This window comes from Atractosteus spatula, chromosome 2, assembly GCF_055471065.1.
Source record: "Atractosteus spatula isolate fAtrSpa1 chromosome 2, fAtrSpa1.hap1, whole genome shotgun sequence".
NCBI lineage: Eukaryota > Metazoa > Chordata > Actinopteri > Semionotiformes > Lepisosteidae > Atractosteus > Atractosteus spatula.
This window is the reverse complement of record NC_142707.1, coordinates 49,385,160-49,400,488: the sequence shown is the minus strand read 5'-3', so window position 1 is coordinate 49,400,488 and position 15,329 is coordinate 49,385,160. Positions and strand designations below refer to the sequence as shown.

The window sequence follows — 15,329 nt, the reverse complement described above, 5'->3', positions numbered from 1 at the left end:
GATGTGCAAGTCAAACACCATTTGAGCTTCTTCATCAGCCAATTTTGTACTTTTCTTTCTACTGTATGTATTGATATGCCAGTTATTTTACATGTAAAAAAACCTTCAACATGTGCCAATTTGTGCTCCACTTCAGTCAGCTCCTTGGACTTGACATTCAGCTCCTGCCAAAGAGGTGCATCATGGGAATCCTCGGAGTTCAGGTGCTGGGTGTCTTCCAGTCTCTGTAAGATCTGCCTGTTTCTCAGTCCAAGCCATCTCTTTTAAAGAGACTGCAGCTCCTGACTCGGCTGAGTTGGGATTCTCTGATTTCTGGGAGAGCTCACCATGCTTGACCCTTGGTATTATTCCTGTCATCAACACAATGGCACTTGCTCAGACTTGTTTGAATTTGTTCTAAACAGACTTAACTGGTTAAAGAGTGATCAGAATACAGACCTTTTTAAAGGAGTAAAATGGGATAACTTCTAAGCAGTACACCAGAAATGAAAATGACATACAGTAACTGGATGTGCAGTGTGAATACCACAATTGTTCACGTAAAAGGAATTTGTGTTCAATGAATTCGGTGTATTTAGGTTTTCAATTTTTTATGTAAACTTAAAATTTCCAGTTAACATTTGGATTATATACCTACCCGAATTGGAATCGATGTTCTGTTTGCGCAGTTTTTGAATCTACATTCTGGACGCGATCAGCTCAGCGGGGGGGAGACGGTCGCTCCTCCGCTGCACCAGGCGGCGCTTGACTTCCGGCAGAGCTGCCCCAGGCGCTAACTAAACAACATCCGGGTTGCGTCCTGGGTTTGCTGTCGCATTTCTTGGAAGACGGCTCGAGTGAAACTGGCTTGAACGGCATCGACACCGGCCGAACCGAGCAACCGGGATCGACGGGACGAAGGCGGAGCAGAGCGGGGTGTCCAGAGAGAGAAGAGGAGGGCGGGCCGGGAGAGATTTGGACTCTAGCTGGTGCGTCACCACGGTCATGGCCGTGACCCGCAGTTGTCAGAAACGACACAGTAGTGGTTGTGACACCGCAGCTACACACCGGTCCGGGACGCCCGCGGAGACAACGACTCCGGGGGGTGCCGGGTGTGTTGGCGCGTATGCTGTGTGTCGAATGAGTAGTGTGTGTGGATACAGTGCGTTTGTCTGCTTGTTGTGTGAGTACAGTGTGTGTAGGTACAGTTAGTGTACTTGCTGTGTGGGTACAGTGTGTGTGTGCTCGTTGTGTGTGGGTACAGTGTGTTAGTGTACTTGCTGTGTTAGTACAGTGTGTTTGTGTGCTCATTGTGTATGAGTACAGTGTGTGTAGGTATAGTGTGTTAGTGTATGTGCTGTGTGGCTGCTGTGTGAGTTCAGTGTGTGTCTGGGTTCAGTGTGTTAGTATACTTGCGGTGTGAGTAGTGTGGGTGTGGTGTGTTTGTGTGCTTGTTGTGTGGGTACAGTGTGCTTGTGAGAACAGTGTATGTGTGAGTATGGTGTGTTCGTACAGTGTGTTTGTGTGCTTGTTGTGTGGCTACAGTGTGTGTGTGGGCACAATGTGCTTGTGAGAACAGTGTATGTGAGTACGGTGTGTGTGTACAGTATGTTTGTGTGCTTGTTGTGTGGCTACAGTGTATGCTGTTACAGTGTGTGTGTGTGCTTGTTGTGTAAATATAGTGTGTGTGTGAGTATAGTATGTTTGTGGGTACAGTGTGTGTGCGGGTACAGCATGTATGTGAGTACAGTGTGTATGCGTGCTTGTTGTGTGAGTAGTGAGTATGATTTGTGTGCAGTGGCTGTGTGTGGTGTGTGTGTTGCAATGGAAATGCAAGTTCACTGCTGTCCTGCGTGCCTTGCGTGATTCTCCAAGCTGCTCACAGGGGAAGCGCTGTGGCTGCTGGAGTCGTCCAGTCACGCTGCAGGAAGGAGAGGGTGACAGCAGGACGCTGGACACTGCAGGCCTGTCGTTGCGAAGATGTTGATTGAATGATTGACACCCGGAACTCCACCGTTATCAGTCGGGGTTTTTAATGGAAATCCCCTGTTTTAACTAACAGTACAGGTGGTGAGGCTGTGCGGGTGTGGAGCTCAAGAGTTCAGTTCCCCTGTGCCGTCAGGGAAACAGATCTTGTTGTGACTGGGCGTGTGCTGAGCCAGCCCTGAGCACGTTTCCCTTCCCTTCAGATGTGCCGAGCGCCCCCTGGCTGTGGCCATGAGTAACAGCCACCCTCTGCGGCCGCTGGCCTCGGTGTCGGAGATCGACCACGTGCACCTGCTGTCGGAGCAGCTCGGGGCGCTGGTGCCGGGAGAGGAGTACAGCGACGTCACCTTCATCGTGGAGGAGAAGAAATTCCCTGCACACAGAGTCATTCTGGCTGCGCGCTGCCACTACTTCAGGTACCCTGAACCCACACTGACCCCTCCCCACATTAACACTGACCCCACAGTGACCCTGAACCCACATTGACCCTGATCCCAACACCACATTAACAATGACCTCGCACTGACCCTTATCCCATATTAACAGTGACCCCACAGTGACCCTGACCCCACAGTGAACCTGATCCTGCACTGACCCTGACTACATTAACATTGACCCCACAATGACCTCACACTGACCCTGAACCCACATTAATACTGACCCCACACTGACCCTGATGCCACATGTACACTGATCTCACACTGACCCTGATGCCACATGTACACTGATCTCACACTGACCCTGATACCACATGAGAACTGACCTCACACTGACCCTGACACCACATGAACACTGACCCATCACTGATTCTGACCCCACACTGACCTCACATTAACACTGACCCTGACCTCACATTAACACTGACCCTGACCCCACATTAACACTGACACACTACATAAGGTACACTAACAGTGCGACGCGCTGAGTGACTGACACACTGACACTACTTCAGGTACACTGGCAGAGTAACAGGCTGCCTGGTCCAGTTTCCTGCCTTGTTTCAGGGACGAGAGGTCAATGTGGGCGGGTGTTGTTTCCTGTACAGGCAGTTCTGCCGATGGAGGCACAGTCACGTGGCCTGAGGGGTGAATGGTCTCCTCTGGCATACAGCCTCTCTGATGTGCACACCTCTCTCTGCCTCTTCTTGCAGGGCCCTGCTGTATGGAGGGATGAAGGAGTCCCAGCCTCAGGCAGAGGTGTGTCTGGAGGAGACACGGGCCGAGTCCTTCTCCATGCTCCTGCAGTACCTGTACACGGGCCGGGCCAGCCTGAGCTCGGCCCGCGAGGAAGTGCTGCTGGACTTCCTGGGACTGGCGCACCGCTACGGCCTCCAGCCACTAGAGGACTCCACCTCTGAGTTCTTGCGCACAGTGCTGAGCACCCACAACGTGTGCCTGGTGTTCGATGTGGCCAACCTGTACTGCTTGCAGGCACTCAGTGCCGCCTGCTGCTCCTACATTGACCGCCACGCCCCGGAAGTGCTTGCCAGCGATGGTTTCCTGTCCCTCTCCAAGGTGAGAGGTCACACAGGGAGGGGGGCACACTTTGGTTGTCAGTTTGGGTGTGAGGAGTGGCTATGCCCTTAGAGTAAACACTGTTCTCTGTTTCTTTTTCCCCGAAGGGGATCACTTGTGCCCCAGTGCAGCTCTGTGGAACGTCACAGGGTCGCTTGGGTATGCTCTACGTGAACGTGTAAGAACTTCAGGAGGGGTGACCTTTTAGGGGAGATGCTAACCTGGTGGTGTTCAGTCATAATCCCACAGCCAGGCACAGACACCAGATATGTGAACCTGTGGTTCCTCCCGTACTGTGCAGAATTGCTGTTATAGCAACACTTCATCAATGAAGTATTTCACTTGGGCCTTCACTAAGGAGGAAGTCAGCAGCAAAACAACCATCAAGGACGAAGTAAAATATGTTTATGACTTTAAAGGGAAACATCTAGACGATAAGAGGGAAATGGCTGATTGCTAAACCAGTGTTTCACTCAGAACCTCACTGAGGAAGAATCATCACCAGGCCTCAGGCAGCAGGGGGACACAGTTCTGTATTAAACAGCATCAGTACAGAAGAGGGAGAAGAGTTTCAGGTACTGAAGGACTCAAGATTAATAAATCCCAGGGCTGGTGGTGTCTTACCAGCTGTAGTCCAGGACATGGAAGAAGTGATTTAGAAAACAATGAGACAGCTCTTCCAGCTGTCCCTCAAGACAGGGCTCGTACCAGGGACTGGAAAACTACTGGACAATATAGTCATAGACCAGTAACTCTGACTTCTGTTACAGTACAGTCCCTCGAGACAGGGCTCGTACCAGGGACTGGAGAGCTGCTGGTCATTATAGACCAGTAACTCTGACTTCTGTTCCAGTACAGTCCCTCAAGACAGGGCTCGTACCAGGGACTGGAGAGCAGCTGATGTAGAGCCCATCCGCAAGGGTTGACCGGTTCCAAGTCATTATAGACCAGTAAGTTATATTGATGACATTGATACTAAAAGATGGGACCCAGAACAGCTTGACGTGACCTTGAACTCTGAACCTGGTGCCTCCTGTCTGACGGCTTCTGGAAGGTTTTCCACCCTGTTGGCTGGAGCCAAAATGATTTGCACGTCACCTTGATAGCCTCCTGCCTCTTCTCTGAGACCCTTCCGTCACCTCTGCCCCGCTGAGGGCAGAATCGGCTGTGTCTTCTCCTGAGCTGCTGCCTGTACTGGACTGTGCCAGTCGAATCCGACTCCCTCAGAAGCTTCACACAGTGAAGTTTCCCAATGGTTTTCATGGTCTGAGATGTACAGACATGGGAATGGGGCTGGGAGTGTGATGATGATGATACTAATAGCCCTTTTCTGGACACTCCACTCAAAGCACTTTACAGGTAATGGGGACTCCCCTCCACCACCACCAATGTGCAGCATCCACCTGCCATAGTGCACCAGTGCATTCCCCACACACCAGCTTTCAGTGGGGAGGAGAGCAGAGGGATGAAGCCAGTTCAGAGATGAGGATTATTAGGAGGTCATGATTTGTAAGGGCCAAGTTTTGAGAAACACCCTGGGATTTTTTAATGACTACAGAGAGTCAGGACCTCAGTTTTACATCGCATCCATTTACAGTACAGTGTCCCCGTCACTATACTAAGGCATTAGGACCCACACAGACTGCATGGTGAGCGCCCCCTGCTGGCCCCTCTTAACACCTCTTCCAGCAGCAGCCTTAGTTTTCCCAGGAGGTCTCCCATCCAGGTACTGGCCAGGCTCACACCTGCTGAGCTTCAGTGGGATGCTGGTTGTGAGTAGCAGGGTGATATGTGTTCTGGGGAGTGTTCACATCACAGTGCAGTGTATTCACCACAGTGCAGTAACCCCTCTCTCTCTTTCTCTGCAGTCGGCCCTGCTCACTGTGGTCCGCAGAGACTCCTTCGCGGCTCCAGAGAGGGAGATATTCCAGGCGCTGTGCCGCTGGTGTCAGCAGAACGGAGAGGAGAACGCGGCGGAGGTGATGGGGGCTGTGCGCCTGCCCCTCATGAGCCTGGCGGAGCTGCTGAATGTGGTGCGCCCGTCTGGCCTGCTGTCCCCCGACGCCCTGCTGGACGCCATCAAGACCCGCTCTGAGAGCCGTGACATGGACCTCAGCTACCGCGGCATGCTGAGTGAGTCTGGAGCACTCCTGCATCTCACCCACACCTGGACCACTGCACCTGCACAGCCCTTAACATTACTGTACACCTGGACCGCTGCACCTGCACAGCCCTAACATTACTGTACACCTGGACCGCTGCACCTGCACAGCCCTAACATTACTGTACACCCAGACCACTGCACCTGGACAGCCCTTAACATTACTGTACACCTGGACCGCTGCATCTGGACAGCCCTTAACATTACTGTACACCTGGACCGCTGCACCTGCACAGCCTTAACATTACTGTTAAGTAATGGAAGTAATGGACCACTGTACCTGCACAGCCCTTAACATTACTGTACACCTGGACCACTGTACCTGCACAGCCTTAACATTACTGTACACCTGGACCGCTGCACCTGCACAGCCCTTAACATTACTGTACACCTAGACCGCTGCACCTGCACAGCCCTTAACATTACTGTACACCTAGACCGCTGCACCTGCACAGCCTTAACATTACTGTACACCTGGACCACTGCACCTGCACAGCCCTTATATTACTGTACACCTAGACCACTGCACCTGCACAGCCCTTAACATTACTGTACACCTAGACCACTGCACCTGCACAGCCCTTAACATTACTGTACACCTAGACCACTGCACCTGCACAGCCTTAACATTACTGTACACCTAGACCGCTGCACCTGCACAGCCCTTAACATTACTGTACACCTAGACCACTGCACCTGCACAGCCTTAACATTACTGTACACCTGGACCACTGCACCTGCACAGCCCTTATATTACTGTACACCTAGACCACTGCACCTGCACAGCCCTTAACATTACTGTACACCTAGACCACTGCACCTGCACAGCCCTTAATATTACTGTACACCTGGACCGCTGCACCTGCACAGCCCTTAATATTACTGTACACCTGGACCGCTGCACCTGCACAGCCCTTAATATTACTGTACACCTGGACCACTGCACCTGCACAGCCTTAATATTACTGTACACCTGGACCGCTGCACCTGCACAGCCTTAATATTACTGTACACCGAGACCGCTGCACCTGCACAGCCTTAATATTACTGTACACCTGGACCACTGCACCTGCACAGCCTTAATATTACTGTACACCTGGACCGCTGCACCTGCACAGCCCTTATATTACTGTACACCTGGACCGCTGTACCTGCACAGCCCTTAACATTACTGTACACCTGAACCACTGTACCTGCACAGCCCTTAACGTTACTGTACACCTAGACCACACTACATGCACAGCCCTTAACATTACTGTACACCTGGATCACTGTACCTGCACAGCCTTAATATATCAGTACACCTGGACCACTGTACCTGCACAGCCTTAATATATCAGTACACCTGGACCACACTACTTGGACAGCCTTAATATTACTGTACACCTAGACCACTGTACCTGCACAGCCTTAACATTACTGTACACCTGAACCACTGTACCTGCATAGCCCTTAATGTTACTGTACACCTGGACCACACTACATGCACAGCCCTTAACATTACTGTACACCTGGACCACTGTACCTGCACAGCCTTAATATATCAGTACACCTGGACCACACTACTTGGACAGCCTTAATATTACTGTACACCTGGATCACAGCCTTAGTATTACTGTAAAGTACTGTGCTGTATACTGTGTTGTGCAGCACTGGTTTGTCTGTCTCTGTTCTCCTGTAGAAAGTAAATTGATGAGGCATGGTGCCCTGCTCTGTCTTTCTCTGACTGACGTTGCTTCATCCACAGTCCCAGAGGAAAATATTGCAACGATGAAACATGGTGCTCAGGTAGTGAAGGGGGAGATGAAGTCGGCGCTGCTGGATGGCGACACACAGAACTACGATCTGGACCATGGCTTCTCGCGCCACCCCATCGAGGACGACTGCCGATCCGATATCGAGGTCAAGCTGGGCCAGCCCTCCATCATCAACCACATCCGCATCCTGCTGTGGGACCGTGACAGCCGGTGAGCACTGTACTCTGTACTCTGTACTCCTGAGGCTCTTTCAGCAGATCCCTGAGGACAGACTCAGTACCCCGCACCCTTGCCACACACACAGCAGGGTTTTTGTTCAGTACAGCAGCAGAGGCAGGCTGTGTGTCTCATTGTTCTGTGTCCTCGCACAACTCAGGGCACATACTGTACTGCAGACAGATTTCAGCAGGTTGTGTTTCCTCTGGGTAACAGCAGAGACAGGTCCTGTGTCTCAGTGCTCTTATTGCATTTTAAAGTCCATCAGTCCTCATCAGTTAAAAAAGTGGGTGTTTCTTCCCATCCTGTTGGCCGTGTTGTGGGGGAATAGTGTCCCACACTGACTTGTAAGGTTTGGTTGTCTTTACCCCTGGGTGAAGAGCCAGACCCTTTGCAGGTCTGCTATGACCCTCTTTCAGCAAACTGCACCGCCTCATTGTCACCACTAGAGGGAGGTGTTGCCAAAGGTTCCTATAGTAAGATGTTCACAGATTTAAATATGCCGTTCAGATTAATTAAGGATTTGTAAATTATTAAATACATTGGTAAGACAAGTGCTTGATGTACAATATATTTTAATTGCTTGAGTGGCAGTTGAACCTAAACAGTGTACATTTACTCCATCTGTTAAATAGCTTGATGTGCATAGCTGTTTTCTCTCTCTCTCACCCCCGGCTCTCTCCAGGTCGTATTCCTACTATATCGAGGTGTCGATGGACGAGCTGGACTGGGAGCGCGTGGTCGACCACTCGAAGTATCTGTGTCGCTCCTGGCAGAGCCTTTACTTCCCTGCCAGAGTCTGCAGGCAAGTGTCTCTCACCTAGCGACATCTTCCTAGTCTTTAGGGCAGAGCCGGCCACCTTCCACAGGCTGAGCCCGGCACCCAGAGCCGTTCTTCTTCTCCTCTCTCGCCTGAGGCACCAGTGGATTGACGGACCCCAGTTCATGTGAACCAGTCCCACAGTCAAGCCTGCCAGCAGGGCCCTGAGGTACTGGGCACAGGTGCGCTCTGCATCGCAGGAACAGCACCTGAGGCTCCAACAGTCTGACTGGAACACAGGAGAGACAGTGTACCGGGAAACAGACAACACAATCTGACACGCACAGAGCACAGCGCACAGCTGAATGCATGGAAACAGCATATAACTCAAGAAGACAAGATCCAAAGGGAATTACAGAAGAAAAAATAGGTAAAGCAGAGTAGAGCAGGAATATGTGCATAACGAGAAACATAGAAGGAAAGAGACAAGTGGAATGAAACAGATTATTAGTATATGTAAGCTAAGGTTATTAGTTAATGAAACTTATGAATTATGTCTTTAAGCAGAAAAGCTCTCAGCAGCGAGTCTGAAGATTCCTGCGCCCAAGCCCTCCTGTTCTACATGCAGAGCTCACTGTTCATGTTCCTCTGCTGTTCCGAGTGCTGACGTTTACTGAGCGGCTCTGCTGAGAGACTAGTTCGCTGCGATTGGTGGTGGAAATGAGATTTCAACACTGCTGGTTGGTTAGGGCTTCACAGGGCTTTTTGCAGTTTTCATTATGATATTTTTGTGCGTTTCGGTGAGGGACAAGGGGGTTCAAGGAACCCCACCTGGTTTCCATCGGAAACAAGCAGAGCGGACAGCACAGAGCCCGCCAGCTCCAGTTCCGCTCTCCAGACACTGCAGGGGCTGCTGCTCGGCCTTCAGGGCTCTGTCAGGAGTACCTCTCCGTATCGGGCCTGTCCCTCTCTTCCTCTCCCGCTCCCCTGGTACTGTACTGAGCCATCGTGCTCCGAGCAGCAGAGAGAGAGACTGCAGCACCATGAGGGAGATGGAGACCTTGCGTGACCTGGCTAAGAGATGCAGTTATTCTGTCTTTTCAGCTTCTGAGGCCACATCTAATGCCTTTGCAGCTCTTTTTCTTTCTCTTCTCACTGTGGTGTTGGAGAGGCCCTGGGCCTGACCAAGACCAGACCAACCTGGGTGTTTCTGTGAGTGTCGAGTGGGCTGTGTGTGTCTGCTGGGTGGTTAGACCTGCTGCCTACAATTGACCAGGGCAGACTGATCTGCTGGCTGAAGTGTTTCTGTGTGTATCCTGAGTGGGCCGTGTGTCTGCTGATCAGATGACCTGCTGCCTGGGGTGTTTTTGTGTGTATCCTGAGTGGGATGTGCATCTGCTGGGTGGGATGACCTGTTGTCCCCAGTTTTCTGTGTGTTGAGTGTGGTTTGTGTCTCTGCTGAGTGGGATCATCTGCTGTCAAGGGTGTTTCTGTGTGGATCTTGAATGGGTTATGTGTCTGTTAGACGGGCTGATCTTGTACTTCTGTGTGTATATTGAGTGGGTTGTGGTATGGGTGGACTGATCTGCTGCCTGAGGTGTTTCTGTGTGTATCTTGAGTGGGGTGTGTATCTGTTGGGTGGACTGATCTGCTGCCTGGGGTGTTTCTGTGTGTTTGTGTGATCACTGAGCAGATGACCTGTTCTCTGTGTTGTTTCTCTGTATATTTAGAGTGAGCTCTGTGTTTCTGCAGAGTGACCTAACCTACTGCCCGGGGTGATTCTGTGAGTATCATGAGTGGGCTGTGTGTGGTGGGTGAGATGACCTGCTGCCTGGGATTTTTCGGTGTGTATCTTGAGTGGGCTGCGTCACTGCTGGGTGGGCTGACTGCTGCCTGGTGTGTTGTTTTTGTGTACCTTGAGTGATCACTCTCTGTCACCAGACACAGTGTTAAATAAGGCCATAGTTTAAATTAAATTGTGAAGTAGAACCAGAACACACTGTTAGGTTGTCAGAGTGTGTCTGTGCTGACTGTTGTGGTTGTGTGGTTGCAGGTATGTGCGCATCGTTGGGACACACAACACAGTGAACAAGGTGTTCCACCTGGTGGCCTTTGAGTGCATGTTCACCCAGCAGAGCTTCACCCTGGATCAGGGGCTGCTAGGTAAGAGGAGTGAGGCATTCAGTCTTTCTCCTGGGGATTACTGCCCTGAGAGAGACTGAGGCGTTTCAGTTCATACAGCGAAGTAGTTAAATATAAAGGTGTTAGGTTAAAATTATACAATGCACAAGCAAGACCTAGGTCTCCTAGATGGTTACAAGATTAAAAAGGTTCAGTTCCTTTTGTTTGTCAGTGGAAGACATTCACTTGAGCCCAGTAATATATCTGGTAGCTCTTTTTTGGACTGCTTCCAGAGCTGCAGTATCGTTTTAGTATTGTGGTTCCTTACATTGAGTGGGCTAAAAAACAGAATTTCTTAAGTCTGTTCTATACTGATAGGCTGTAGGAACTGAGTCTCTTTAGTCTTGAACAGAGAAGACTGTGAGGAGACTGATACAAGTATTAAGGGACTGTCCTACACTGACAGGCTGGAGGAACTGAGTCTCTTTAGTCTTGAACAGAGAAGACTGTGAGGAGACTGATACAAGTATTAAGGGACTGTCCTACACTGACATTTGAAGGAGTCTCTTTAACCTAAACAGCAGACACTAATAAAGTCAGCCGAGCAGATTTCTTCTGACCGAACATTGAAACACCAACCAGAGGACACAAGTGGAAAGTGCATGAAAGTGCATTTAAAACTGAGAACAGGTGGTATTTCTTAACACAAAGAGTTGTGAGAGTCTGGATCAAGCTGCATCCTCTAGCATCCCCTCATTAGTGGTGTGACTGAGGTTCTTATTCAATTGCTCTGAAGTTTATTAGTCCTCCCAGATGGCAGAATAACTTCAGATATATGTGTCTGTGTCCCCTACCCCTCTGTCCCACAGTTGATACCCCCCTCAGCTGTGACCTCTCTGTCAGCCCCTCTGTCTTTACCCCCACTGTGTCCTCAGCTGACAGCCCCTGTGTCTTTACCCCCCTCTGTCTTTACCCCCACTGTGACCTCAGCTAACAGCCCCTCTGTCTTTACCCCCACTGTGACCTCAGCTAACAGCCCCTCTGTCTTTACCCCCACTGTGACCTCAGATAACAGGTCTTTACCCCCACTGTGACCTCGGCTAACAGCCCGTCTGTCTGTGCCCCTCTGCCCCTGCAGTGCCCAGTGAGAATGTGGCGACCATCGCCGCCTGTGCCAGTGTGATCGAGGGTGTGAGCCGCAGCCGGAACGCTCTGCTGAACGGCGACACCCGGAACTACGACTGGGATTCGGGGTACACCTGCCACCAACTGGGCTCCGGCGCCATCGTGATCCAGCTGGCTCAGCCCTACATGATCAGCTCCATGAGGTCAGGCAGGCCGTGTGTGTGCTTGGACGTGCGCATGTGTGTATGGACGCTTGAATTCAACAGCTACTGCTGTTTTTGCAAGTCCTGGGAGCTGTGAGGTGCGCAGTCAAGACTGGCAGCACAGCAGGGTCTGCAGACCTGCACCTGCAGACCGGTTCAGTAGAGCTCTGCCACAGGTCTGTCATTGCTGAAAGCCAGAAAGAGGGAGAGGAGGGAAAGAGCTGAGGGCTGGGGTGTGTCTGATTGTGTTAGTGTGTTTGTGCTCTTTCTCTCTCAGTCCCAGTGCAGTGATGTAGTGTTCAGACTGTGCTCTCTCTCTCTGTGACAGTCCCAGCACAGTGATACAGTGATCAGGCTGCACTCTCTCTCTGTGATGGTCCCAGTGCCAGCAGTAATACAGTGATCGTGCTCAGCCTGTAAAGGATGGATACCCGTTTTCTTTGTTACTCAGTGTGGCCTTTAACCCTGGTTCAGGTTGTTACTGTGGGACTGTGACGACCGCAGCTATAGCTACTACATTGAGGTCTCCACCAACCAGCAGCTGTGGACAAAAGTGGTGGATCGGACAAAGGTGGCCTGCAGGTCAGACAGTCCTCTCTTTAAACCTATTTCTCTCTACCCCTGGGGCTCTTCTCTTCCTGATCCTGTCTCTGTCTCTCTACCCCTAGGGCTGTTCTCTCCTCTCTCTGATCCTGTCTCTCTCTCTCTGCCTCTGTGGGGCTGTTCTCTCCTCACTTTGATCCTGTCTCTCTGCCCCTCTGGGGCTGTTATCTTCTCTCTGATCCTGTCTCTATTCAGTTCAATTCAAGATGCTTTATTGGCATGACCATTGAGTAAAATCAGTGTCGTCAAAGCAAAACAAATACAATAAACATAAAACAAAATTTTAGAGACATTAACAATAAAGACACAATCATAAGATACTTACTTAGAAACATATGGAACATTATTGAGAGACAAGGTCACTGTTCCTCAGGCTGTGACAGGAGATCACATACTGGGCTGCCAGTTCAGCTGAGTTCCCTCCTCCCTCTCCCAGTAGGATTGGGACCCGTTGTGATTCTGGCAGGTGTGGAAACTCTGGGATTAGATTTCTGAGTTTAGGGAAGAATGTTTCTCTAATCCCAGAGTATCTGTCACAGTGCAGTAGGAAGTGCACCTCTGTCTCTATTTCTCCCCGCTGGCAGTGGGAGCACAGCCTGTCCACTCTGGGCAGCCAGGTCTGCCTGTGTCACCCAGTTTCTATGGCCAGGCTGTGGTCACTGAGCCTGTACTTCCTCAGGGTCTGTTTCTGTTTGCTGTTACTTATGTTGGTCAAATATTTGGCTAGTGTGTATTGTCCGTTTAGGATTCTATAGCATTCCAGTCTGTATCTCTACACCTGGGGCTATTCTCTCCTCTCTCTGATCCTATCTCTTTCTCTGCCTCTGTGGGGCTGTTATCTCTACTCTCTAAACCTGTGTTCCCCCTGTCTCTCTGACTGGCCTTGTGTCCTGCAGGTCCTGGCAGACGCTGACCTTTGATAAACACCCAGCCTCCTTCGTTCGCATTGTGGGGACTCACAACACTGCCAACGAGGTGAGAGGATGGAGGGGTTCAGGAGGGAAGTACTCTCAGTACTGTTTCACATTCCCCAAGCTTTATTGGCATGACCCATGAACAATTTAGGACAGTAACGCAGTATTGTTATTCGGGAGGCCCTCAGGCGGTGACAGCAGATCACATGCTGAGCTGCAGCTCTGTTGAGTGTTCTCCCCCAGCAGAATTGAAAGCTGTTCTGATTCTGGCACTTGTGGGAATTCTGAGATTATTTTAGGGAAGAATGTCTAATCCCCAGAATATTTCTCGGTGTATAGCAGAAAGCACATCTCCATCTCTGTTTCTCCCTGCTGACAGTGGAAGCACAGCCTGTCCTCTCTCAGCAGCCAGTTTCTAAGCACTTCGTGTTGTGCTTGTGTGTGTGTGTCCCAGTGGGTAAGATAGTGTTGTTTGGTTTGAGTTGTGAGTTGGTTGATTTTGATTCGTGGTGCTCTAGCAGTGCTGTCCTGAGGCTGGCTGGTGTCGGTGTGGCTCGGGCCACTGAGCCTCAGGACCAGCTGACTGAGGGGGCTCTTCTCTGGGCTCAGCTCTTGACTCAGCAGGGCCTTGTAGCGGGAGGAGTTCTCGTCGCCACTTTTTTAGGTGTAGCCAATATTTGATTGCTCTCTTCTATATGCTGATTAGTAATGGTATTGGCCTAATTGGACCCTGCATGCATTGTTAGGTGTTTTTCTCTGTACATGGAGGATATTTTTGCAGAACTCTGTGTACAGGACTTCAGTGGCCTGTTTGTCCCATTTGTAATCCTGGACTGTGAGTAGACCCCACACTTCACTGCCATACAGGGCAATGGGTTGGATCACACTTGCAAATAACTGCAGGCAGGCGTTCGTGGGGGGATTGCTGTGTTCATTCTTGTGTCTTTGCCTCTCTCCTGCCCCTGCTGTCTCCGTGTCCAGGTGTTCCACTGTGTGCACTTTGAGTGTCCAGCCCAGCTCGACGTGGAGGTGAAGGAAGGCAGTCCTGGGCAGAGCTCACCTGAGTCGGGCTCCAGCTCCCAAGAACCACAGCAGTCACGCCCCCCCAGGCCCTCGCGGGCTCAGAATCTCCTACTGGCTCCTCCCTCCTCCCCAGGCTCCTGGACGCAATCCCAGCACTGAGCGTCGTGGACACACGGACTCTGGAAAACATGAAGGCTGCTTCTGCAGCACACGTCTGGCCACAGTGCTGTTTGTCCTGGCCTCAGCCTGGGACTCCCGGACTCCAGAGAGCACCGCCGCGTGCTCCTGGATTCCCAAACTGCTTTCCCGGTTCTGTGTAAAATCAGGCCGTGTCTCAATCCAGTGACTCACTGCGTGTGGCTGAGCTGTACAGTAACCGTGCTTGTCTGAATGTATATATGCTCCAGGCTAACACACTGATTCCTGTGTTATAGAAAGAATGTGAACTCAGGCCTGCTGGTACTTAATCCAGTCCTTGCTGCACAACGCGTGCAATAAAACACATGCAGACGCGTGTTTCTCTCTTGTGAAGGAAGAGTGCTTTAGAAAATGGTTTAAAGAAACAACATGGCCCACTTAAAGATAAAAAGATAAAAATATTAGAAAGGAGGAGAGAGATGGACATTAATATTGCAATGAGGCTAAAACAAAATAGATTTTTTTTCACTATAACTGCAAAACAACCATCAAGGATAAAGTCAGATGTGTTTGAGACAGTGATGGGAAACTCGTAGACAACCAGAGGGAAATGGCTGATTGCTAAACCAGTGTTTCACTCAGATCCTCACTGAGGAAGAATCATCACCAGGCCTCAGGCAGCAGGGGGACACAGTTCTGTATTAAACAGCATCAGTACAGAAGAGGGAGAAGAGTTTCAGGTACTGAAGGACTCAAGATTAATAAATCCCAGGGCTGGTGGTGTCTTAGCTGTAGTCCAGGACGTGAGAGATGTGATTTAGAAGACAAT

The 15,329-nt window shown here is 50.6% G+C and overlaps 1 protein-coding gene across 1 annotated transcript; it reads left to right on the top strand.

The window, feature by feature from the left end:
• The first annotated feature begins 785 nt into the window (after positions 1-785).
• Positions 786-14,881, top strand: btbd9 (BTB domain containing 9). Its single transcript, XM_088908808.1, has 11 exons — positions 786-968; positions 2,169-2,381; positions 3,116-3,479; positions 5,348-5,612; positions 7,388-7,607; positions 8,299-8,418; positions 10,427-10,536; positions 11,633-11,822; positions 12,297-12,404; positions 13,322-13,400; positions 14,321-14,881. The coding sequence occupies exons 2-11, from the start codon at positions 2,197-2,199 to the stop codon at positions 14,519-14,521; spliced, it is 1,842 nt and encodes a 613-aa protein (XP_088764934.1). The 5' UTR covers positions 786-968; positions 2,169-2,196; the 3' UTR covers positions 14,522-14,881.
• The last annotated feature ends 448 nt before the right edge of the window (positions 14,882-15,329 follow it).

What these genes read in the sequence shown, in the direction of transcription:
- btbd9 (XM_088908808.1), top strand. Translation starts at nt 2,197, where the DNA reads ATGAGTAACAGCCACCCTCTGCGGCCGCTGGCCTCGGTGTCGGAGATC. An exon ending in CAGCTACCGCGGCATGCTGA is followed by an intron (nt 5,613 to 7,387) that starts GTGAGTCTGGAG and finishes CTTCATCCACAG; the next exon opens with TCCCAGAGGAAAATATTGCA. An exon ending in CTCACAACACTGCCAACGAG is followed by an intron (nt 13,401 to 14,320) that starts GTGAGAGGATGG and finishes CTCCGTGTCCAG; the next exon opens with GTGTTCCACTGTGTGCACTT.